This window comes from Gossypium raimondii, chromosome 6 (genome assembly GCF_025698545.1).
Source record: "Gossypium raimondii isolate GPD5lz chromosome 6, ASM2569854v1, whole genome shotgun sequence".
NCBI lineage: Eukaryota > Viridiplantae > Streptophyta > Magnoliopsida > Malvales > Malvaceae > Gossypium > Gossypium raimondii.
In genome coordinates this window covers 54,185,496-54,212,544 of record NC_068570.1, presented here as the reverse complement: position 1 = coordinate 54,212,544, position 27,049 = coordinate 54,185,496, and the positions used below count along the sequence as shown (strand labels likewise).

Below are 27,049 nucleotides of genomic sequence, written 5' to 3'. Positions count from 1 at the left end.
AATCGGAAACATCGGACTACCCGCGGGGTCGCAACCCAGTCCATAAATAAATTATATGGTTTACACCTGGCTGACAAGTTTCTTACCAATTTTATCCCCCAAGATTTGTTATCTTTCATTTCACCCCCTTCCTTATATTCTTAACAGATACCCCTCGTGTGCTGCTAACTAAGCCACACACTTCCTTTATAAACTTCCCAATTCCCATATCTCTTTATATTTATATTCAAAAACGATAAAGCAAAAAAAAAAAGAATCAAAAGCTTCTTCCATGGCTATCTTTGTTCACTATCTTTCCATCCTTCTCATCTCCGCCGTCATCTTCCTCCTCCTCCGTGCTTATCGTCTCCGGCTCCTCCGTCTACCGCCGGGAAACTTGGGTTTACCTTTCGTCGGGGAGACTTTACAGCTTATATCTGCTTACAAGACCGAAAACCCCGAGCCGTTTATTGATGAAAGGGCGAAACGGCACGGTTCAGTATTTACGACCCACGTGTTCGGTGAGCCGACTGTGTTTTCCGCCGATCCGGAGACGAACCGGTTCATCTTACAAAACGAAGGGAAGCTGTTCGAGTGTAGCTACCCCGGTTCGATTTCGAATTTGCTGGGGAAACATTCTTTGCTTTTGATGAAAGGAAACCTTCACAAAAGAATGCATTCTTTGACCATGAGTTTCGCCAACTCGTCAATTATCAAAGATCAACTTTTGGTTGACATAGACCGGTTAATCCGGCTGAACTTGGATTCCTGGACCGACCGTATCCTCCTCATGGAAGCGGCCAAGAAGGTAAAAAGAAATAACAAATCATTAGTCGGACTGGGACTGAGTCGACTCAGTTCTGAATCAAAGATGGCGTTGTTGGTGACTCACAATCATTTCATTGCCACACCCCACATCAACACCCAGTGATTATTAAATTTTCTTTTCTTTTCTTTTTTAATAGATAACATTTGAATTAGCGGTGAAGCAGCTAATGAGTTTCGATCCTGGTGAATGGAGTGAGAGTTTAAGAAAACATTACGTTCTTGTTATCGAAGGCTTTTTCACCGTTCCTTTGCCTCTCTTTTCCGCCACCTACCGTCGTGCCATCAAAGTAAGCAAACTCACTCTGTATCTTTTTCCATATCCAAATACGAGTATACAAGATTAAGATATTTTTTCATATTATACACCAAAATGTCGAATACAAATAATAAATTAAAAAATTATGAAATTAATTTGAAGGCAAGAAGGGAAGTGGCGGGAGCATTGAGCAAGATAGTAAAGGAAAGAAGAGAAGAGTATGAAAAGGGTGAAAGGAAGAACGATATGTTGGGAGCATTATTAGGAGGGGAATGGGAAGAAGACCAACTTTCAAATGAACAAATTGTAGATTTCATGGTTGCTTTGCTTGTTGCTGGCTATGAAACTACTTCAACTATCATGACTCTTGCTGTCAAATTCTTGACTCAGACCCCTCTTGCTTTGGCTCAACTCAAGGTAATTTGTTTTATTATCTTTATTTTTTTTATAATTTTATATTCTATGCACAGTAAAAGTAGAATGGAGATCCGTACTTAAATTGAATTTGGCTTCTGCTAGAAAAAATGAGCATTTTTTATTAAAAAATTCATTCGTTCCTACTATTAAAAATTGATTCATATGTCTCACCATGAGGTATACGTGACACGCTACATATCATTGTACAATTATTCCATCAGTCATCTCAATTTTTAACAAAGCAAATGGGTCGAATTTTTAATAAAAAAAGAGACTATTTTATTTTTTATCTACCGTACAAAAATTAATTTACTCATATTTTTAGTCGACGGGACAAAATACAATTTGACTCTTCTTATAGTGACTTTCATAGTACTTTTACTTCAGTATATTGATATCTTTATTATTTATAAAGCCTTTAATTAAGTCAGGTGTACAGGATTAAAAATCAAAAAAATTAAAAGCGATGAATTTTATTATAAGGATATTAATATTTTCAAAAATTTTGTAATTTATTTATTTTAGTTAAATAGCTTAAATTACCATATTAAAATAAAACTCAAAAGGAATGTGTGGTTTCAAGTTTGGATTTGATCCTTGATATTAATTTTATATAATTTTTTTATTGTGGGTGTTATATAACCTCTGATATATATATAGTACTTAAATATGTTAATGAATTAGATTACATCATCTAATTAAAATATAAAATTATCCATATTTATTATTTAAAAAAAGTTTAATGAGTTGAGATTTTTATTTATATAAATTTTAATTTATTGGTAGCCTTTAAATATGTTAGTCAACTGGTCGTTTGAGTTTTAGTTCGATTAGTATGAATATTGTTATCAGTGCAGGAGGATGTGAGTTCGAGTGCGTCGAAACATATTATTCTTTTATGGGTTGGGACATGGATAGTTCTAAAAGAACAAATATAATTTGTTAAAAAATAGATATTAGTCAACTAGAAAGATATCACATCTTTACATATAAATTATTTTTATTATTTTAAAACTTTTAAGGAGGAGACATAGTTTGTTGTATTTATATTTTTAGTGGGTCCTCAAGAAATAAAATAATGATGAAATTGGTCATTTTTTAAGACTTTTCATTTTCTTCATTCACACGTAGATGGGATTTGGGAATTAATATCTGGTAGATAAAACCAAATGTTTTAAATATTTGTTGAAATGACACTAATTGGTAATTTCATATTACTTATTTAATTTTAATTTTAAATTAATAATATTTACCATATATATATATATATACAAGGCAAGGGGGAAAAGGTGCGTAAAAATGAATGATAGAGGTTGGATTCTGTTTTAATGTTGTAGGTCAAAAGTAGAGGCAAAAAGTACAAACAGAACACAAAAGTCAAAGTAGGAACTGGGAATTTTGTCTAACCGGACATAATGATTACTCTCCAAATTGCACGCCTTAAGCTGTAATAAATTAAAATATATTTATGAAATTAAGAAAATTTTAAAAAAAAAAAGAAGGAAAATTTTACCATTTCTCAGAACTTTCTGATCACCTTTTTTAACTCATTGAACATTTTGTCTCTGAGGAAATGACCATGAAGTCCTCTCCCATGCTTGGAAACCGACGGGTATTTTTGGGTCATTGGGGAATTTTATAACTTTTTATTGTGTGCAATAGGGTGTACGATTTGACCCTTGTTCCTAGGTGAGTTGTTGGGAAATGAGCGGCACTGATTTCAAGGGGAAGAACCATCGGACGGTGGTAAAGCTTTTGGATGATGTTATAGATACGTCACTACCCTGGAAGTGAAACAAAACCTTTTTTTATTCCTAGGCTTGTTTTGTTTTTTTGTGTTTTTCCCTTAACAGACTCTCTTAATTGACGTGATGGTTTTAATCTTAGCCGTTTGATCGTCTTTAAACCAGTTTTGCGTGGGACCATTTAAGGGCATTAGGGCTCATGAGAACACCATATGGCCCATAATTGCTTGAGACCCACTTAGGCCAATGGACCATCATCTAGGGGTGTAATCGAGTTTAGGAAAATTAATTTCTCATAAATTACTTGAGCCAGCTCGCTCAATATCTAGACTCTAAGTGAAATAAAAAAAAAAAAATTGAACTCGAATAGCTTGCAAGTGTAAGAGTTCCATTTCTATTCTGTTTAAATACGTAGTGATTCCGAAACTTGTTTGATTCGGCAGGAAGAACATGACGGTATTAGATTGAAGAAAAGCGGTTCAGAGGGTCTTCAATGGAGTGATTATAAGTCAATGCCATTCACTCAATGTGTAAGTAATCCATTGTCCTCAAATTAAGGATTAAACCTATATTCACTTTTGTTCTTGCTTAATCCATGGTTTGGTATTACTATTTTTCCAGGTTATCAACGAGACGCTACGAGTCGCAAACATTATTAGTGGAGTTTTTAGACGAACGGTGACGGATGTCAACATAAAAGGTAAGTAAACACAATTTTAGTCTAGAAACAGAGGGGTAGATGTTAGAATTCGAATCCGAAACCTGTTAGACTCATTTTTTGTGTGCTTACTGGTAACTCAACTCGACCAGGTTACACAATTCCAAAGGGTTGGAAGGTTTTTGCATCGTTTCGTGCTGTACATCTTGATCATGATCACTTTAAAGATGCTCGCACTTTCAATCCATGGAGATGGAAGGTAAATTTAAGTATAAGATGTAACGCAACATTATAGTTCATGGTACACGACGAAAGTTACAAAGAAGTGTTGGATGAAATTGAACAGAATAATAACTTGGGGACGAGCTGTTCCGGGAATTTTTACACGCCGTTCGGAGGAGGGCCTCGATTGTGCCCTGGATATGAGCTTGCTAGAGTAGAAATCTCAGTCTTCTTACACCACCTTGTAACTCAGTTCAGGTAATCAAACCGAGTTTTATTTATTTAGAACTTGAGTTAAAAAGTAGAAGCTTGTTGCATTCTGAGTTTATATTTCTGATACAGTTGGGTACCTGCTGAAGAAGATAAGCTAGTTTTCTTCCCCACAACCCGAACCCAAAAGCGATTTCCGATCAATCTGCAGCGTCGGCGTTAAATCTGGGCATCTTAGCCATTGTAAAGAAGATGGAGTGGAGGTGTAATCATTTCCAAAGTTGGGGTTACGATCACTATTTTACCTGGATTTGAAAGTGTGGGATAAAAATGTTGTTCAGGTAATAGAGATGCAGTGGGCATTGTTTTGATCCTTATTTCCAACTTGTAAAAATTCCCCAAATGTTGGCATCTAAATTCTATTTATTTAAATGAAATTCACCAAATTTCTCATTGCACAAAGCTGAAGAACAAACACACAAAAACTTTGAATTTTGATTCCTTTATCGAATCATAAAAAAATGAATTTTTTTTATTTATTCATTTTTTTCTTTAATTTGGTGGGATTGTATGAAACTGTAATTTCATATCATTTTATCTCTTTATAATAGGAGAATGAAAAATTAGGAGAAAAAATTTGATTTGTCATTCTCTTATTGAAAGAGATAAAGAATGACATGAAATCACAGTTTCATACAACCCTTCCTCCTATACTCTAATATCTTAAGCGAGTCGAGGTTTATATTATTTTAGTCCAAAAAAAAGTCAAATTCAATTTACTATGTTTATATATAGGATTTATGTCACAACCTTTGTTGTTTTTAAATTATGTGACTTAAGCCCATGTATTAAATTCATATTCAATTTAGCCTCTATCATTAACTAAAATAATCAATTAAGCTCCTACATTAACAATTTTATCATTAACCATGTTGACTGTCAAAATAAATTGGCGGACTAATTAGATGTTGACAGATGGCGACTTCTAGTTTAATCTAATATTTTCCCAATAAAAATAATTAAAAATATTAAATATTAAATATAAAAAAATAAAAATTATGAAAATTGATATAAAAAATATAAAAATATAAAATTCTAAAATATTCTAAAATATTTTTATAAAATTAATAAAACAAATTTAAAATATTTGAAATTAAAAAACATATTAAAATTCTATAAAAATCATAAAAAGTACTAAAATTAATATAATCTTTGTAACACCCCTTACCCGTATCCAACACCGGAATAGGGTACGAGGCATTACCAAAACACATACACTTGTAAACGTATTTAACCGAGTTATAAAATTTCATCTAAATTAAAACTTTCAAAATAATTAACATGCTTCTATAACTTTTCACAATATATCCTCAAATATAATCATAATAATTAGGGCCTACGAGACCCGATACATACTCATGCAATTCAATGTTTCATTTCCATCTCATTCAATTCGCAACTTCTCATGCTCACAATTTAAATCAATTCACTAGCAATTTCCATTTAATTCACGTACAATTCAATGACATTAAGTTCAACACTAATACGTATTTACCATTTAACTCAACGTTTATCGATTATACCATTCAATAACACATTTATGAAATTCTCAATTTTGCAATGAAAATATCACTTTAGCTTAAATAACAACATCATCCTGGTATAAATACACTACCACTTATCCATTTACTTTAATTCATTTGGGCCCATTTGTCACTTACCATCCTTAATCAAATTAGGGAACGGTTACGGAAAATTGAGTACTTCACTTTGACTTTGCCATAGTATAACTATAGTTTTACGTATGATCACTTATCACTTGTCCTTGATCAGATAAGTGTAGCTAAGGCTACCACTTATCACTTTGTCACTTGATCAAATAAGTGTAGCTAAAGCTAACAATTATCACTTTGTCACTTGATCAGATAAGTGTAGCTAAAGCTACCACTTATCACTTTGTCTCTTGATCAGATAAGTGTAGTACTTATCACTTTGTCACTTGATCAGATAAGTGTAGCTAAAGCTACCACTTATCACTTTGTCTCTTGATCAGATAAGTGTAGCTAAAGCTACCACTTATCACTTTATCTCTTGATCAGAAGTATTCAAATCCGGCGTTCCGCTTAATTTGATCATTTGTTCGATTTTCACATTTTTATTTTACTCTCACTTCAACACTAAATACATTTCATCATACATTATATAATTCATGAAATTAACATTTAACCATTAAATTTCAGCCATATGAACTTACTATTTCATTATCTTTCCACACTTGTTTCTATGCACATCACACAAGATATAAGCATATCATTCAACCATAGTTGCAAGCTAGTGTATTTAAACATAACTCTTTTTGGAACTAACGACACGATAAACCATTTCAATACATAACTTATAAATTTAATGTGGCATAATCTAGCCACTACTTGGCCAAAGCCTAAGCATATACACCAAATATGTTAGCCAAATACACATATAGCATAAGCATTATAAGCATGGATGAGCACAACATTTATTCATGTATCAGGCTTACCAACATGTGTTAATTCATAAACCATTCATGACATTATTTCATGCCAAATCATATACCGAATATACCATACACACATACTATGAAACTTTATTTTCACACATGAGCTTAAACCATGACCAATAATGCACAAATATAAGCATTATTTCTATTTCATCGTTTATCAATTATAATCAAGCATATGACCAATTATACACAAATCATTCATATATTTCCCAATTTTCCTCCTCCTCCTCTCCATTCCACATCCTTAATGTGTATAACACACTTAAACAACATTAGCTATAATTTCACTATTCACTCACATGTATATTCAAAGCGGTTTATCCGAGTCGAGTCACTAAATTATTTTTATCTGAGCTCTGAGCTCCAAATTAAGATCCGTTAATTTTCCCTGAAACTAGACTCACATACCTTATTACCATAAAATTTTCAGAATTTTTGGTTTAGCCAAATAGTACAGTTTATTCTTTAAAGTTTCTCCTGTTTCGCTGTCTGACAGTTTCGACCACTCTTCACTAAAAATGAATTATCTAATTGTACAGAATTTGGATGATATTTTATTTCCTTTGAAAATAGACTCATTAAGGATTCTAAGCATATAAATTATAACTCATAATTATTTTTCTTCAATTTTTGATGATTTTCCAAAGTCAGAACAGGGGAACCCCAAATCATTCTGACATTGTCTCACAAAATTTATTATATCTCATGATTTAGAATTCATTGCTTACAACGTTTCTTCTATGAGAAACTAGACTCAATAAGCTTTAATTTCATATTTTATTCACCCTCTAATTCAATTCCCACACATTTTGGTGATTTTTCAAAGTTATACTACTGCTGCTGTCCAAAACTGCTTTAGTGCAAAATGTTGATTTCCATTTTGCCACAAATTTCACAGTTTATACAATTCGGTCCTTTCTCAATTAACCCCTCAATTAATCTAATTTTCTCAATTAATACTTTACCTAGACATTATAAGTTGTTACACAACTATTCAAATTCAGAATTTCCACATATAACTCTATCTTCAAACTCTTTTACTATTAGGTCCCAAACATTCACTTTCTATTCAATTCTTTCAATAAAATCAGCATATGAACAATTTAAAGCTCTAATTCCATGCTAAATCATCATATACTTCCAGCACATATTCATAGAAACTTTCAACTTCTTTCATAGAATCAAAAACTAATGAATTCAACAAGTGGGCCTAGTTGTAAAAGCCACAAAAACACCAAAATTTCAAGAAATAATCAAGAATTGAACTTACTTGCAGTAAAAATAGGAAGAACCAGCTTAAGGAAACCCTTCTACGGTGTTTTTTCTGATGAGAATGCAGAAAAATAAAGAGAAATCTAGATAATTCCACTTTGGTCCTAACTTTATTAAGTAAATTTTGCAATATTCCAATTTTGCCCTTAATTCTCCTTACTTTGTTACTGATTTCATGCCTTTGCCGTCCAGCCCAAATAGACCTTGGGTCTATTTGCCTTTGAAGCCCTCTTACTTTTATCATTTAAGCTATTTAATCATTTCCCATAATTTTGCATTTGTTACAATTTAGTCCTTTTTGTTCAATTAATTATCGGAACTTTAAAATTTCTTAACGAAACTTTAATACTAACTTTTTAACACTCCATAAATATTTATATTTATGGCTCGATTTAAAATCTTCGAGGTCTCGATACCCTGTTTTTTTATTCTAATTATTTTAATATTTATTTCTAGTGCACTATTCACTATTTCAAAAATTTTCCTAACTTCACATTTAACTTATACTCACTAAATTAATAATATTTTCTACTCATTTGTCGAATTTAGTGATCTCGAATCACCGTTCCGATACCTCTGAAAATTTAGGCCATTACATTTTTTTTTCCTCGTCGGATTTGTCGTCCAAAAATCACTGTTCCATCTGGACCCAAAATCGGGTTGTTACAATCTTATAAAGATTATAGAAAAAAAACATAAAAACTTGAACTAGACCAAATCAGTTGGTTAGACTAATTAAATTGAAATCGGCAAGGGACAGATAGACTAAATTCTTAAAAATATATAAAAATAATATTTTTAAATATGCAAAGAGCATATAGAGTTAAAACATATTTTAACCTTAATATTTTTATTCGAACAAAAAATAATTAACCTAAATCGTTCGGCCCAAAATAATAACTAAAATAAATATTTTTCAAATATTTCAAAAAAAAATTGGGGTATGGAAAAGGCCTTTGGCCCATTTCTTCCTTTGTTTTTAAATTAATATTTACAGATGTAATACAAACTGTACACTCAAAATCATTGCATGTTCGATCATTTCCTCGAAATATAATATATATATATATATGTATGTATGTGTGTATCTGCTGGCTGTGATCTGCTTGTTAACACTTTGATTTTCAAGTGACCGATTGGTTTTGGTTAAATCTGCAAAAGAAGAAAGGAAAAAGAAATGCATGAGTTAATTATGTGAAGTTTCATGGCTACAACATTACTACTATATTTATTTATCGACTTGGGTTTAAATTAACTGAAACACATCATCTTCTTATTTATAAGTTAGGAAGCAGAGACGAAATCAAAAAAAAAATTTAGGGGTCGAAAGAAAAAATGTAATTCTACCATTTTAATAAATTATATCTTTATAATTTTTAAAAGATTAAATTAATTTTTTTATTTTTTATTTACTAATTTAAAATTTTTAAATTTTTAAAAGGGCCATATGAAATTTTTTTCATTTTAAGAGGTCGGGCCCTGCCAGCCCCTAGTTTCTCACTGTAATAAAAGGTCTATAGATAATTCTAAGCATTGTATAAAAAAAATAGATATGATTAGAATCTATAATGAATTTGATTTATGAATACCTCTTATTATTAGACTCGAATATGATATTAAATAATAAAAATAAAATTTAAAATCATGGAAGTGATAATTACCTGAAATGTGAGAAAGAAGAATGTGATGAGCCAAGAACAGGGTAGGTTTCTTGGAGAGGAAAATCGTTTTCAGTGTTGGTAATATTGCATTTACTTCACCCTTTCTTGTTGGAGAATCTTATGATACCTTGGAAACCCATTCTTGCAAGCTGAAATCTGTGCCAATAAAAATGAAAAAGCATTCATTTAATTTATGAAAATAACATCTTTTCCTTTCCTTAAACAATTGAGTTTCTAGAAACGTAAAATTCCCTACTTTCTACAGTTTTGGTAGGAATTTGGGCTCACTTTTATTATTTTTTATTATTAGTAGTATTATTATAATATCTAATCTCTTTATCATTCTAATTTTTCACTAATAAACAAGCCGTCTAATTATTTCACTATTTCATTTAATTAATTCATCAACAAACCTTAATTTAATTCGATTTATTAAAATATTTTATAAATATAGATCTTTTTAAAAAAATTATACTTCTATGGAAATAGAGATTGGCGTGAACTTACAGCTTCAATGTCAATTTTGTAGACAAGGAGCTTTCTTCTTTCTCTGCAACTTGTCCTATAAGCCACAATCATGTGTGCAATTGCCAAAGCCAATGAAGAAATGAAAAGAGCGGTTTCCATGGCTGTAACATATGTCCCTTCTTTAGGAATTCTAGAACCGAACACAAACGAAGCTTTTATCGAAACAAAAACCAACGATGAAATCGAACAAATCATTGTGATTCCCAGGTATGGTCCCCTCGAAAGTTTTGGCCCATCACAAAAACTGTAAACAACTGCAACAAAAAAAAAAAAACCCAGAAAATCTGCAAATCAATTAAACAAGCAGTATAGCAGAGAGACTAAATTTCAAAAGTATGATAAGGACTGGATCAGAATTAGACCAAACAAAATTCAAGTTCCAGGGACCTCACATATGAAATAGCCCCGAAGGAAACAACAATTCGATTAGGGTTTTTGCGTAAAGTAAATTGACTTTTAAATCCACTAAACATATTCAATTCGGAATGGGTTATTGATGAACTTACCGATTATAACAGCTGATCTGATGATGGATATCAGGGGAATATCTATGAGAGAAGATCTAAAATCATAGTTATCGAAATGGGAAGAAAGGGATTGGAGTGATAAATAAGAAGGCGAAAGCGAAGCAGAGAGCAAAGCGGACGGCAAAAGGGCATCGGCTAGAACGAGAAAAACCGGCGCAGAAAATACGAGGAACGAAATCGCCATTGTTATCAAGAAAAACACTGTTTTCAATACCCTCCAAATTCTTCTCGATTTCTCTTCCTTTGAAAAACCCATCTCCCTTCTTTCTTCAATTTTTTTTTTTTTTTTGATTTTGCGAATTCTTTTATGTACAAAGAAAAAGGATTGAAAGCTGAGTGAGGAGGAAATGGAAAAATTACGGTTAAAAATGAAAGGGAAAATGGCAGTGGGGTATGAAAGAAGGTTCCAAGTGTTTGACTGTGAGAATTGGGGTGTGACGGAACTGATGACAATTGAAGATGACATGGAGGAAATTAACACGCACAAGCAACTCTTAAATTGAAATGGCGGGTAGGACTGGAACGGAGTTGTTAACGGAATTACCTATACAATTTTTGTTAACGGACAACTAACCACTGTACCCGTCAAAAGATCCGGCTGTTCACTGGTAATATTATCATAAAAGCCCCTATACTAGGGGTCAGATTACATTTTGCCCCTTCAACTAAAAAAAATGAACAAATTCATTCTTGTACATTAAATCAAAGGCAATTTGATCCTTTTTATTAAAATTCCATTTATTTGTACTGTTAAAAACTAGCGTAGCTAACGGAATAACCAAAAAGTGACATGACATGCCACATGTACCTTAAGCCTATGTACAATTATCTATTTTTAATAGTATATCTAGATGAATTTTTTTACAGAATCATCAATTTACTTTTTATTTTAACGTGCAATGACTAATTTATTTATTTTTAAAATAAAAATAATAAATTATATTCTTACTTTTAATATATAGATCGCCATAATACTTGATATAGATAGTAAAATTTTATATTATTCCAACCACTCCAAATTTAAAAAATTGTTGCCCAAAAATTCAAACCGTACATGACGAAGTTGTAAAAGTCTACCAAGCGGCCCCTTTTTTTTTTTTTTTTTTAAATGATTTTGGTCAAAAATCCAAATGTATGGGCTGATGTCATCCTACTTATTTGACAAATAGTCAAGTAAATTGCCTATGAGGGCCCCTTAATTGCCAAATTTCACCTAAACTTTCCCATTTTCTAGATGATTAACACATGGATCATGAGGCCTAAAATATACACACAAGCATGACACATGAATCTAGCCATAAGGCTAAAAAAAATTAAAGGAAATTAATTATGTTATTAAGGGAAAAAAATTTATGATCACATTCTATATAATCGATTAAGGATGAATTTAATAATTTATTAATACAATAATATGGTTTGATTTGAATAATATAATTGGGTAATTTTAAGTAGGTTGAAATATGTCGTCAATTTTTGTATATTGATAAAATTTAAGATTTAGTCCTTATATTTTATATTATTAACAAGTTGATAAATTCTGATAAAATATTAATGATATTTATAACTAAATAAGGATTTTTTAAATAAAAGATTTAATTTTTAAAACACAAATTAAATCTTAAAATTTATAAATTACTGATTTATGGATCAGTTGTATTTGGACTACCCTCATTCAAAGTTGTCCCCGCAATATAGATATTTTTTTGTCTTTATATATTTAATAGGGAAGGGTGTTTTTTAAAAAATAGGCGTTGTGACGTAAGAAATTACGTGGCAACTTTGTAATGAAAATATTAGTTAATGTTTTGGCCATGCTAAGTGATAACATCAACTGTTTTTCAAAGCTTGCTCTAGAAATACGAAACACTGCCATTAAGATTTCGTGTCTTTAAAGATGAAATTCATGTGTTACAGTGGTTTTTTTTATTTATATAGTAAAAGTTGAATTCGTATAAGATTATGTTTTTTTTATTAGATGAATTGTTTAATTCTTTAAAAATTGTGCATAATCGTAAGTTCTTTTATTTTTTAATATTAATAAATTTTTCTTCTTCTGCTCGTAGTTTTTTCGATACAAATTTTTACGTAAAATATGTAGGCTCTTTTCCTTTTTCTATGTTTTAATTAATTTTTATGTATATATATCATGTCATTATATTGTGTCCAAAATGATCATATATAAGATATTAAAAAGTCAAATCAATGTTAGAATATTGATAAATATTTTTAAAAAAAATTAGCATCAATATATTAAATAGTAACTCTAAGTAGTAATGGTGGAAGCCTTTTGGCATGAGATGCACACGTCTTATACACGGTGTGAAATAGAATAAGGTTCTAATATATAAAATATTATATTATATGATTTTCTAGAAAACAAGTGGGGGTCTTGCTTGCATGACCATTGCACATTTTTTTGGTTAAACATTTTTAATATTCTTAAACGTTTAAAAATGTTTTCTACAAAAAAAAATTCTAGTATTCATGGACTTATCTATTTAATTTTGACATAAATAATTTTTTAGCTCTTTAATTTTATAAAAAACTATTTTAGTTATCTATTTGATTTTTTTATCTTTTTAGTCTTTAAATTTGTATTCCTTTATCAAATCACATCAAAATGGATAAAAAATTAACGTTTATTAACTTTGTTAATATGGCATGCATGTAGATTGCAACGTGGATGATATATCAATATTTAATTAAGATTTCAAATTTTAAAATATATTCCTTTATATTTTTAAATAATTTTAATGATTTTATTTTAAAATATTTTTTGAATATTTTTAAATTTTTAAAATTTTAAAAATAACTAAATACTAACGTCTTATCCACGTGGCAATTCATATGTATGCCACGCTGGTAAGGTTAAAACATTTTAATTTTTCACCCATTTTAGGGTTATTTGACAAAAAACTCAAATTTAAGAACTAAAAAGACCCAAAAAAAAATAAATAGTGAACTAAAATAAATTTTTTATAAAGTTGAAAGAATAAATAAATTATTATACCTTTAATTTTTGAACTAATCCATTTGAGTTGTTTTTCAATCTTCGGCAAAACCTACCTTTGTAGCACACCACTTTTTAGCTTGAAAACTGTCTATAAACATTTTTGTCATCTTTAAAAAAAGTCATCCAAGATCATACTTTCGCCTTTTTTTCACTTTAATATCAAAAAAATAATATCTACAAATTTATTTTTATAATTAATTCGACACCAATGAATTTCGAATTCCGCAAAATTTTCATTATGTCGAGTGAATTTTTAGTAATAACTATGCAATGATTAAGTTAATTTGACAACCGCAAGTGTCAAGTTTCATATAATATTTAAGATATATGAAATTAATTTTTATTGTTAGGAGTTAAACTCTAATAAATTCATAGTATTGAGCTTGACACTTGCATATCAAGTTTACATGTTTTTAAATTTTCATTTAAATTTTCATCGTTTATCATAAACCTAACCTTAATAAATGCATATTGGTGAGTTCGGCACATATGGTGTTGAGTTTACATATGTTCATGTTTTCACCATTTTCAGTAAACCTAACTCTAATTATTGAAGTTGGATTTTAATCGTTTAACTCAATCTAACACACATAAATTGGTGTTGATGCTAACAGGCATCAACTTCTTCGTGAAAAATTCTTTCATTGTGCTTATAAATACCCCCTTCTCATTTTGTTTTCCAGTAAAGTTAATGTTGACTTCTTAAGTGAAAAAAGTTGTCAAATCTTTCTTTTTTACCTTATATTCAATCTTTTAGGCTTTGCTTAATAGAGTGAAATGAAATTTTGAAAGATGAAAAAGTGAAAGGATAGAAAAATAGAAAGATGGAAAATATGAATTTTCTTTCCATCCATTGCTCTGTAAAGTTGAAAAAAATGAAAGGAAAGCAAATAAAGCATTTGAAAAATGAATAATTTTAAACTAACATACACATCTCTCTCGTTTTCTCTCCTCCCATCATTCCAATTTAGAAGGATTAGTTTTTATGCATTAGAATGAAAAGTGATCATCTCTCCTATTTTCTTTCCTCTCACATTTCTCTCCTTCCAAGCACACTCAAATTTTATTTTATTTCCACTTTTCAACTCCCTCCTTCCATTCCTCATATTTTTTACCCAATCAAGTACACACTTAAAACTCTATCATGGCTCTCTTAAGGGAAGAGAAACATATAGCTTTTATAGCCTCTAATATGGTAATTTTTTATTAAAGTATTACTTAAATATCTGTTTATTGTTTATATTAAATTTTAGTATTAAATTATGTTTACTTTGAGTTTAGAATATTGATTTTATTTGTTTTTGTTTACTTACTAGATTGAGGAATGAAACATTTGGATTCAAAATAATATACATTATTTGATGTCAGACGAGGACCATGCTACAAATCATCTAGATGTAGCCAAAATTTTTAAAGGTGGTTGAAATAACTTCTATTCTGTTACGATTGTCGCTACTCATGGCCTTCGTGGAAATGTGGAAATTGGAAACTATTGCTTTTCACTTTCCACGCGACAATTACTTTAAAAGATGTAGCTCTAATCAACAGTCTTCCAATTGAATGAGTTATTGTAACCGGGGTGGCTAAATTTGAGCTTGAGCTAGAAATGAGGAGGTTACTCGGCCATTGTCTCAACAACAACAGAGATTTAAAAGACAATTGAGTGAAGTTTACATGGTTGCATACATTGGTCAAGTATCTTCTAGTGGACAATGCAAGTGACGAAGAGTTCAACCAATATGTTAAAGTGTACATATTGGATGTGTTCACGTTGAACGCAATCTATTAAAAAATTGTGTTAAGCTAGTAGAAGAACCGATTGGACATATATAACTAGGGCATAAATAATTTGTAATTAAGACTTCCCCTCTAGTAATTACAAAATTAATTAGTCACGGAGTCATTTCACTAAAGTACCATAATTGAACTCCCCTATTAAATTTCACTACAAAAGCTATTGATTTCAAGCTTTAGTCTAATGACTTATTCATATGTGTTACCCTCATAGGATATTCATGATTCCTTTAGGTTAAATTTATTCATCCAATTCAGTCTGTTTTATCTCATAATCACCATTGTGTCTTCCACAGTGAAAATGATCATTACTCGAATCATAATGATAAAAATCATTTATCTTAGACAAATTACCTTAGATAGGTCTCGTTTTTATAATTCATAAAATGCCAATGAGAGGATATCATTTACTCTTTATTTGAGTTATGAATTTCACTATTGAAAGTGATACCATGCCATACACAAGTCATATACCTAACATACCAACTTCTGGCCCACTACTATAAGAATTCAGGTTTTCAATATATCAAAGTACATGAGTTATACACACATGATCTGTCACTTACTCTGGATTTAGGTAAGTCACACCATAAATGTCATAAGTGAATAAATCTAAAAATAGATCTAGGATAAATTCAGCTTGGGTCATATCCAATGTATTATCGGTCTAGACAATCACATATATGTCTATTATTAAGAGTCAATCATGCTCTGATAGCCAAGACAACTTATTTCCCCAAATGGACTTATGGACTACATAATAATCATTTATTATTTGAATCATTTGCTCAATTTCATTCTACAAACTATAGATAATTTCGATTACCTAGTAATGTAAGTTGTCTTCTCACATTATAATTTGTTCATATAGTGCAACTTAATATTAGTTAAACCTTAGGTAGTCAATAAGCCAATATTTTCTTATACATTTTGCTTTACTTACAAAAACCATTAAAGACAATACATAATAGAGATAATGAATAACATTTGTTTATTTCCATGAATAATCAATTCGATCATTTCGGAAATTTATCAAATATGATGAAATTATTGCATCAATGACATAAAAAATATTAACATTGATTGTTATCATCATTGATTGTTTTGTTAACTTTAAATAATTATTTGTAGTTTTGGTGGACATTGTACTAGGTCAAAGACATTCAGGCTATTTGCACTTGAGAGTCGTAGTTGAGGTGGTGCACTCATTGGAGAGAACCTACAAAGTCATTATATGATTCCACATCATCAAATAACAACATAGTGATTGGGTGTTATGCCAATTTTACATGTGGCAACTTATCATGAATGAGCAGAATGACATAAAGAATGTCTAAGATAGTGACTTGAAGTGTCAGTCGAATTGGAATTGGGTTCATGAACGTCCACAGTGGATTGGGCACTGGCATTGGTGTCACAAATTTGTCATCACTAAATAGTTGATCCAAGATTGTCAATTTGACACGGATTCGTGGTATATGCTTTAGTTTAGAACCAACAAATTGTTGTTTTTTATCTTGACGGTGAGTATCCATTTATCTCGAGGGAACCCTCATTGAGTAGCCACCACCGAAATTAAAATTAGCGAGCTTGCACGCAAGCATGTGCAATCTTTATTGACGAGCTAGTCCCTAACCTAGTGTTGGTAGGAATTGTCTTAGTCGACAACGACCTCATCAAGCTAATTGGTATCGTTGATGAGCTTATCAACCCCCCATTCATAGCCCAATGCCTCTTTAAGTCATCCTTTATCTGAATCCAAATGTTGCGTATTGCTTAGCCCAACAATAACCTTCATTCTAGTTGAATGAGGAGTTCCTTTTCGAAAAATGGTTTACGCATTTCAAAAGTATAATTTAATTTAAAGAAAATGAATTTATTTATTTATTTATTAGAAAGCTAATTTCAATGAAACAAACACACAGAAAATATTGAAAAAAAATTATGATAATTCTTTTTAAAACAAATATACCCTTAATGTAAAAATATTTTTATATTTTATTATTTTAGAATAATAAACTACATTATTTGAACTATCTCGAGCCCTATATTTCAAAACACCTCTACCAACTAAAGGAAACGAAAACCCATCTTCCCCCAACAAAATGATATTACTTTGTGGGCTATTGGCCTATTTCCCCCAACAAATTAAACCCAAACCCAAATTTTTAAATAAATAAATAAAGACAAGACAAGGGGAAAAAACAAAAAAACAAAAAAACCGAAAGACGGTAAAACATAGGAGAGTTATTTTCGCTCGCTTGTCCCCGTTAGTCTTGCGGGCGGCCATCCCAAAAAATCCATGGCAACGCGATCCCTTTGGCGTACGCGCGCCAAGCTAGCGGTTGCCGCCACTGCCCTTTGTACGGGAGGTGCAGCCGCTACTGTCGCCACCTCTGACGACCCCGCCGCAGCTCTCAAGCTCTGCACCGCCGTCCCTCTCCGCCTTCTCCGTGACTCCGCAACTGCTGCCTCTATCGTCTTCGGTACCTCCAAATCTTGAAAATTGTAACATTTTATTTTCTATCTTCATTTTGTTAAGATAGTTAACTAAAAGCTTAAAGTTCCAATCTTGAATGAAAAATATAACTTACATTGAAAAAAAAAGAAATCAGTTGAATTTGTTAGATTTAAAGGGATGATGATCATTTTGTTTTCTTTATAATGCCATAGATAGAAATTTAGCAAATAATTGAGAATTTGGGTACTGGTATATTTTTATATATTTCAAATTTTGGTGACGCGTTTGAATTATGCTATTAGATTACCAGTATTCATTATGGGGACTGCCAGAAGGAAGTAATGAGAGAGCTAAGATTAAACATGAAGTTCATTTAAGATCGGCACGAAAGCTTCAAGAACTTTGTTTTAGAAATGGAGGAATTTATATCAAGCTTGGCCAACATATTGGGCAATTGGTATGTTTTTAGTAATGCCGACTCTGTGTCTTCGATATGAAGTTTGCTGATCTGGTTTTTGGATTCATTAGATACCATTCGGTCATGGGTTTGATTCGAAAAGATTTTGCTCTTTTATTTGTGTAGGAGTACCTAGTTCCTCAGGAGTATGTTCTTACAATGAGGGAGTCGATGTTGAATAAGTGTCCGGTTTCTTCGTATGATCAAGTATGTGAAGTCTTCAAGAAGGAACTTGGAGAGACACCTGATAAAGTATGTATTGTTTTGAAAACATAATTTTAAGAAGCAGAATTGAATTGTTTTTAATGATTGTTTAGGTTGGATAACTGCTTTTCCAATATAGTAAATGCTATCGATGTTTCTTTACACATGTAGAGGGTATACTTGTCCATTTAAACTAGCTTTCCATATGCAGGTTTTCGATGAATTTGATCCAAAACCGATAGCAAGTGCTTCTCTTGCGCAAGTCCATATTGCTCGTACGCATGATGGTCAAAAAGTTGCTGTGAAGGTTTCACTCTTTGTTACTTTTACCTCAGGAATTTTTATTTATTTGACTTCTACAAATTTAGGCCTCTGGGTGTTATTATTAGGATTTATTTTCCATGTCCGTATCATTTTTCTTGAAATTCAGGTTCAGCACACTCACATGACAGATACTGCGGCTGCAGACCAAGCCACTGTGGAATTCCTTGTCAACACTCTACATCGGTTATTCCCATCTTTTGATTATAGGTACTGTTTCTTGCCTCGTTTGGCTTCTACAGTCATGCACAACTGCAGAATCCCATGTATTTCTCAAACATTTTATTGTTATGTGGTTTCAACTGTTAGAATTCTTGAATATCTTGGCTTATGCCTGCAGATGGTTGGTTGCTGAAATTCAAGAGAGTTTACCCAAGGCAAGTTGCTTAAAAATTCCTTTGTCTGAATTTACGCTTTCAAGAAATCTAGATGTATTATTATACAATTGGTTTGCTTATGATATGGTATTCTTGTGCTCTATTTTCTGGTTTTATACCTTCCAATGCACCCTTGCTTGTCAAACATGGACATAAACGATATATGTAATTTTCTTTTGCTCGGATACTTATTATTCTATTTGCCAATTATGTATTTAGCTTTCTTTCCATTCGACATGATATAGGATTTGATTTGTTCTGGGCTTTTCAGGAGCTAGACTTTTTGATAGAGGCAAAGAACAGCGTCAAATGTTTGGAAAATTTTCGGAAGCTGTCTCCTCATATTGCAGATTATGTTTATGCACCAGAGGTGCATTGGTCTTTGAGTACCTCAAAGCTTTTAACAATGGAATTTATGGACGGTGCATATGTGAATGATGTCATTACCATTCAAAAACTTGGAATCCAACCTAGTGATGTTGCAAGATTGGTAAGTTCTTGGCTTATTATCGTCTGCCGATTGTTTTTGGCATTTAGAAGCTGTATTAACTCCTGGAAAAATCATTAAAGGATATATATATTTGTGCAGTTATGTGATTGTCATAATATATGTAATCTGATTCTATGCAGGTTAGTCAAACTTTTGCTGAGATGATGTTTAAACATGGATTTGTTCATTGTGATCCACATGCTGCTAATTTATTAGTTCGGCCGTTACCTTCTGGCAAAAGGAGAATTTTCGGTGAGCTTTTCTTTTATGTTGAAATCATTTGAGAATGTCTCCACTTGTTCTTAACTAGTTGCAATTCAAATCAATGATGTTAAATCTTTCTTGTTTCCATATCTATCCTCAATAAGCTAAGTATTATCATGTCTGTTTTCTTAATTCTTCCAGCTTGATCTGTCTAAGATCATGCTCTGTCTTTCAGCATGAATTTGTTCACTGCAAGTAGTGATGTCATTTTTAGAATTTTAATAATAAAACTCTTAGTAATGGAACTCGTTATTGATTTGTAAAGGAAAAAAAAAATATGTTTCAAATGTTCCAACTTCATAATAAATTAACGAAAACTTGCTTTACCAGTTTGCACCCTTTTGGGGACTTCAATGTGGCCATTAAAAATCCGAGTTTCTGTGATGGATTTCTTTTTGAAGCTTTTTCATGTGTTTGATTGCGAAGTTTAGTTGTTTCTCTGGATACAACACTCAGAACCTGATCTTTTTCTCCTTTGGTCCACAGGCAAGAAAAAGCCACAGTTGATATTGTTAGACCATGGTCTTTATAAAGAACTCGACTTCTCTACTAGATTCAGCTATGCTTCTCTTTGGAGGGTACGTTGTCCCTCTCCCAAAAAATTTGGATATATTTCTTGGATGCATTTATAGTTTTTATTTACATTACTTTGACTTTACATTTTCTTAAAGTACCTTTGCTGGAAATATTTGTGTATCAACACTAGAGTAACATCGGCTTTTACTTGTGAGCAATGTGATATGTTAATTCATGCTTGCATTGCAGGCATTGGTGTTTTCTGATGCTAATGGAATAAAGGAACATAGTGTGAAATTGGGTGCTGGGGAGGACCTGTATGTGCTATTTGCAGGGATTCTAACGATGAGGCCCTGGAATCGGGTCATTGACCCAGCTGTGGATCATTTGGTCATAAAAGGCACTGATAGTGATCGTTCTGAACTACAGGTGATATTATAAGTTTTGATATACTGATATTGATATATTTTTCCTCTTATTTATTGGCTTCGTTCTGAATAAGGATTCCATTGGAGCTCTGTTTTTGTGTTTAGAGATTATGATTTGCTATAAGTTTGAATGTTGGATTGTTTTTAATTGATTGGTTCTCACTTCTTGCTCGGCCATATCTATCTTCTCCGGCAGATGTATGCATCTCAATATTTCCCTCAAATATCCGAGCTTCTCCGTCGACTGCCCCGTGTTATTCTATTAATGTTGAAGACAAATGATTGCTTAAGAGCAGTCAATAACTCGCTGGTATTCTCTACTTTTCTGTACTTGATTTTATTAAATTCTTTGTTTCCATGTTACTTGGACTTGAGTGTGAGTCTCGGACATGGGAGTGTTGGAACAACATATGGCTATAATAAGGAGCTTATTGCTTTGACTGCTGCATGACAGTTACAGGGTTCTTCACTCGAGACATTTTTGATTATCGGAAGAGTTTCTTCCGAAGCTGTTGTCGAAGCAAAAATGACGCAGATGAAATCATTATTTTCCCGGATTGATATCTGGTTCGAGGAATTCCTTTTTGAAGCTCGCCTTTTAGCACTGCAGATAGCTTTTTGGCTTTTACGAGTCCGTAATGCATTGACTTGAACACCGATTCAGTTCCGAGAACAGTTTTTCAACCGACCTCCGTGCAGGTTGTTTGAGCTCGGATCAACAAACGTATTGATTCTTTATCACTTCAAAGAAAGGAATAAATTCATATAATTCTTTTATCATGATTTCTTAAAATACCCATAATGTGTGGGGCATTAGTGAAATGTTATAGAAATCCCCCCATTCAACCGGACGACTTATGAACTGTAACTACAAGAAAACATGATATTTTTTCTGAGAAAAAAACAGTGGATTAATTTCAATGACAAAGCTGAATCAGCTGATTACTCGATTAATGAATCTTTTAGGATTGTTGCAAATTATGTCTCCGATGCATTTTTGTTTGTTTAGTTTGAACCAGGTTGACCGGTAGTGATTTTGAATCCGTTAAATTGAGAGCTGGTACGAATTGATTAGAGGTGCTCATTGGAGTATAATATTAACATATTTTATGTTTGCTCAAGTCAGACTCGCCTGAAATTTGAGTTTGAAATTTTGTTTAAATTTGTCTATATTATTTGTCTATATTTGTAAAAGACTAACTCAAGTTAATTTTAGGCTCTTTCATATTATTTTTAAAAATTTTTAAAATATATATTTGTATTATTATATTTTAATATTTGATACTTTTACATTTTTTTATTTATTAAATTTTTTATATAGTTATCTTAGTAGTATTATATATTTAGTATATGTTTATTTTCTTAATGGGTTTTAAATTACATAATATATAAAAATAACATAATATAAAGTATTATAAACTTAAAATGGGTTGGGTTGGACTTTAAATGTCTAAGCTCGAGTCTAGTCCATATTTTAAACAGGTTTAATTTTTTTGCCTAAGCATATTTTTTAGGCCTAATATTTTCGTCTGAACTCTTCCAAATTTTGGACGGGCCTAGGGGTGCAAATTTCGAGTAAAACTGAATTAATTTGGTTAACCGACTGAATTCAGTTAATCGGTCGGTTAACCGAATTAATTCGGTCAGGGCCAGTTAATAATTTTTTGGAAATTCGGTTAACGGTTAATTTAGTTTGAAATCGGTCAGTTAACCGAATTAACCGAACTTAATAAATAATATTATAATATATAACTATTCAGTTGAGGGTCTGTCGGTTCGGTTAATTTTTTAGAAGTATAAATTAATCGGTCGGTTAATTCGGTTAATTTTTTTTATATGTTTTATACTTGTTTTAACCAAAAATATAAAAAAAAAACATATAAATTTCAGTTGATTCGGTTAACCGACCGAATTAATCGAAAAAGTTTGATTTGGTTTATTTTTTTTGAAAAAAATTCGGTTTGGTTAATGGTTAAGGGTTTAAAAGGGTCGATTAATTCAGTTAATGGTAGTTCGGGTCAATTAACCGATTTAACACCCCTAGACGGGCCTGGGTACAGGTCTAGAACCGATTGAGTTGATTAAAAAATTGATTGAGATTTTAGTAATTTTTAGCAGGATCCTATTGAGTTAATAAAAAATTGGTTGAACCACTGTTTGTGTTTTGAATTTTAATAACTTTTAGTAGGATGGATGAATCGATGGTTTATCACTGATTCAATTTAAAAAAAATATTGATTTCAACGTGAAATTAATTTAGATATGATATGAGTATAAAAAAAAAATGATATGACCACATATCAACATACGAATGTTTCAAATTTTTATGTATTTTGGAGGAAAATTTTATATCTTTTAATCATTAATGGATCAAAATTGAGATAAGTATAAAATAATTTAAATAGAATTGTGATATGATAAAATACCCATTGGGTTAATTAAGCCCTAATTATTGGGCCTAAAATCCTCCTAAACCAAAGCAAGATTTTGAAGCTAGAAGGAAAGTCCATTAGAAAATTACAAATAAAATCTTGTTTAATTTTCCCTCCTTTTCTCATCAATTTCCCTCTCAATTTCCCAAAATAATCTAAACCCCTTAAATCAATAATCTTCTTTTCCCTTCCCTCAATTTCCGCCCATCTCTGAGATCTAGAAAGGGATTTTAAGAAGAAAAGAAAATGGCGAATTACTACAATATCGATGACATTCTTGCAGAGGAAGAGGTTGATTTAACACTCTTACTTTTTTTTTTTTTGCATACTGTTAAATTCTCAATTTCCTCATTTAATTTTTCTTTCCAAATCTTTTTGCACACTTCAGTTTGTTCCAGTTGTTTTTCATAAAGCAGCAAATGGAGTTATAATCGATCCAAGTTCTGAAACAAACTCCGTAAGCTTTTTTCTTTTTTCTTTTTTAAAAAAATTTCCTCTCTAACCCCGTTTTTAAGAAAGAAGGGTTAATTTATGATGTTTGGATCTTAGGTTGAACAAGGAGCAAAAGTGGAGCTTCCATTGTGGCTTGCTCAAGACTTGTACTTAAGGCAAGCCATATCCATAAGCGTCCCTGCCTGTTTCAATCAAAGGTACTTTTTCTCCCCTAAATAGCTCTCAAAAAAAGTATTCATCTTGTTAGGTATTTTGGCTGTTGTTAATATAAATTTAGCTCAATTAGTAGGTAAAAGGACTCTCTTACTTTGTTTTGAATCGAATTAGGCGAAAGTGACAAAGCTTAAAGGTATCTGGGTGGTGTCCAAAAAGAACTATACTGGGAGACGAAAGAATCACGGATCTTAACGACTGGCTTTTGGACACCCATAAGCCTTTCAATGCTTGATCATCCGAAGGTGTTCTGTATGTTGAATTTGGCTTGGTAGTACCCAATAGGTGTTTGATTTTATTTCTCAACGAACATTGTTTGGATTTATTTGAAGCAGTAAACACTAAATAGTTATAAATTCTCACATAAGTCTGTCTATCTGCAACGGGAGGATGATGATTAATTATTTGATAGTCCCACATCTATTTTTTTAATGTGTTGATTTATGTGCTTGCAAAGTTGTCTTCGTGCTAATGATGTTTTTCTAAATGTATATTTTTAATATGTCCAGAACACGGCTGGAAATCCAAGCTGATGCTGCTTGTGTGGATCTTAAATCTCGATCTCCATATTTTTATGAGTTTGGATGCAAGATAGCACCACTGTGAGTCTCTCCGTCAGTCCTTGTAGTATCTTTAGAATCTATGCTATTTGGATTCGAGTGTAAGCGTCAAGTACAAAGTATATTATCCAACACGGGTTTAGTTAAAATTTTCTGAGTATTCTTTTTTATGTATTTAGAGGATCCTTAAAGGTTACGTCCTCATGGATTGAAGAATCCAAGCAATGTAGGATCCATGCTCTTAGTTCATCTCTAGGCTGTCTGGCCAGTAGACCTTCTAAATCCAACTGGTCCAACAAGATTGTTTCTAATTGGTATCTAGAGAGTCTTTAAAGGATTATATATATATGTATATGTTTGAGCACAATTGTCCGATACTAATACTTAAAGAAGTCCGAGTAACATAATGAAAAATGGATTTCTCAGTCGCCACTTTGTGTTTTGATGGGATAGGGTTGGTGATAAAACCATTGAAATCTTGCTCTTATCGGCATTCAAGATCAGATATAAGGAGATCTTAACCAAGGCATATACTGCAGCATACACAACGGCTTCGAAATTCTTGACCCTTCTAACAAAAGAAGAATCAAATTGTGAGAATCCTTTTCCTTTATTTAAAGCTTATTTCTTTCACTGCTATGCCTCCTTTAGATTTATAAACATTACAATTCTGCTATGTTATCCTTAGGTACGAGTGTTAGGTACAAATATGTGCTTAACATGAGTACAACCAAATTTTTTGTAAGTTTTTCCTTGTATTTGGAGGATTCTTAGAAGTTATATCATCATATTCATATGTCGAGCATAAGCATTGCGTATGGGTATTTTGAGAAAGATTGCGAGTTGAACAACATAGCCATTATGTTTTGTTCATCTTTGTAGTGTATGAAGCAGCTCAAGTTTCGATGTCGGCCTTTAAGAAGTGGCGGATGGGCGGCCCCAGGCTTCAAAGAGCTTCAGTTCTTGGAAGGAAAAGGAGGTCATTTGAATAAGTTGATATCCTAACCTCAAGATGCCTCTCATAAAGGTAACATATTCACTTATAGTTTGCCGACTGAAATTGATGAAAAATGTCGATCACATGTATATCAATATTATATTTGTTTATGTTATTCGGATTTGTGAGTTTAATTAGGTTAACCTAATTTGATAATTGAAGTCTTTGAGTTTAATTAGTTTAATAGCATATGATAAAAGAGTTTCAATTATTGAATTTAAATTTTACTTTTAAATTATTCTAAATAAAATCATTTGGGTTAATATAATCTTTTGAACTTTAAGATAATTTAAGTTTTAAAATACTAGATAATTTTTCATTTGTTTAGCAGCTAATTTGGGCGTGATGTGGAGTATATTTAAATTATATGTATTAAATTGTAAATATATGCATTTATTATATGAAAATTTTAAATTTGGTATGATAAAAAGTTTAGTATTAATAAAATTTAAGAGGATCAATTTTTCGACATTTCAAATCTAAGTTATATATTTAATAGTAGAGGTGCTCACATATAAGATAGTTTTGCTTGCTTTAATTGTTTTATTATTTAAAATAATAAAAATACATAAACTATTTCTATAATTAAATTTAAATAAAAATTGTTTTTAATATTAATTTCATTATAGGTTTTTTTCATATTTGTTCTTTGTAATACAATGTTTGGAAATTATTTATAGTTTTTAACTTTTAAAAGGAGGATAATGTGTTTTAGCATATACAAATTCACATATTTCTATATTGATAATAATATTAATGTCAATTGAGTTTTCAATTTTATTTTTTAATAATAAAATGATCATTTGAGTCAACTTGGGTGGAACAGGCTTAAACTTAGGTTTAAATTTTTTTGAAATTAGGCATTGGTTTGGGGTATTAACATTTTATATTAACAAGCAACATGTAGTTTACATATATTTTAGGTTAGATTTGAGTTGGTATTTAAAGATAAAGTTAATGGAACAATTTAATTGATTTGATATTAATATTTGAAAATTTAATTAGAATGCTTTAAGTTTGAATTAATTTAAAATTTAAAAGGTATGATACTTATTTAACTCTTCAACTTTATAAAAAAAGTTATTTGAGTTATTTATTTAATTTTCATCTCTTTTAGTTAGGAGAGATTGATTTGGTTGAAATTTTTAGATTTTTTGAATTATTCTTTATAATTTGGTCTGGTTCGGTTTTTGAATTTTTATATTAATTTTTGTTTTAATTTTTAGA

The 27,049-nt window shown here is 31.2% G+C and overlaps 4 protein-coding genes across 4 annotated transcripts; 3 read left to right on the top strand and 1 right to left on the bottom strand.

Moving 5' to 3' along the window:
- The first annotated feature begins 211 nt into the window (after positions 1 to 211).
- Positions 212 to 4,777, top strand: LOC105773896 (cytochrome P450 90A1). The gene is made up of 8 exons (XM_012596091.2): positions 212 to 787; positions 945 to 1,094; positions 1,226 to 1,480; positions 3,669 to 3,755; positions 3,847 to 3,925; positions 4,036 to 4,142; positions 4,230 to 4,363; positions 4,448 to 4,777. The coding sequence occupies exons 1-8, from the start codon at positions 272 to 274 to the stop codon at positions 4,536 to 4,538; spliced, it is 1,419 nt and encodes a 472-aa protein (XP_012451545.1). The 5' UTR covers positions 212 to 271; the 3' UTR covers positions 4,539 to 4,777.
- A 4,291-nt stretch (positions 4,778 to 9,068) lies between these two features.
- LOC105773897 (uncharacterized) lies at positions 9,069 to 11,273 on the bottom strand. The gene is made up of 4 exons (XM_012596092.2): positions 10,822 to 11,273; positions 10,295 to 10,569; positions 9,788 to 9,943; positions 9,069 to 9,278 (listed from the first exon to the last, which is right to left on the bottom strand). The coding sequence occupies exons 1-3, from the start codon at positions 11,096 to 11,098 to the stop codon at positions 9,878 to 9,880; spliced, it is 618 nt and encodes a 205-aa protein (XP_012451546.1). The 5' UTR covers positions 11,099 to 11,273; the 3' UTR covers positions 9,069 to 9,278; positions 9,788 to 9,877.
- A 6,579-nt stretch (positions 11,274 to 17,852) lies between these two features.
- On the top strand, positions 17,853 to 22,145 carry LOC105774203 (putative ABC1 protein At2g40090). The gene is made up of 12 exons (XM_012596602.2): positions 17,853 to 18,135; positions 18,413 to 18,567; positions 18,694 to 18,819; positions 18,983 to 19,078; positions 19,202 to 19,302; positions 19,433 to 19,469; positions 19,741 to 19,959; positions 20,100 to 20,211; positions 20,710 to 20,801; positions 20,989 to 21,168; positions 21,364 to 21,477; positions 21,622 to 22,145. The coding sequence occupies exons 1-12, from the start codon at positions 17,952 to 17,954 to the stop codon at positions 21,817 to 21,819; spliced, it is 1,614 nt and encodes a 537-aa protein (XP_012452056.1). The 5' UTR covers positions 17,853 to 17,951; the 3' UTR covers positions 21,820 to 22,145.
- Positions 22,146 to 23,704: 1,559 nt separating this feature from the next.
- LOC105774622 (DNA replication complex GINS protein PSF3) lies at positions 23,705 to 26,006 on the top strand. The gene is made up of 6 exons (XM_012597175.2): positions 23,705 to 23,890; positions 23,988 to 24,056; positions 24,149 to 24,249; positions 24,775 to 24,867; positions 25,279 to 25,418; positions 25,708 to 26,006. Exons 1-6 carry the CDS (start codon positions 23,846 to 23,848, stop codon positions 25,815 to 25,817), a joined length of 558 nt encoding a protein of 185 aa, XP_012452629.1. The 5' UTR covers positions 23,705 to 23,845; the 3' UTR covers positions 25,818 to 26,006.
- The last annotated feature ends 1,043 nt before the right edge of the window (positions 26,007 to 27,049 follow it).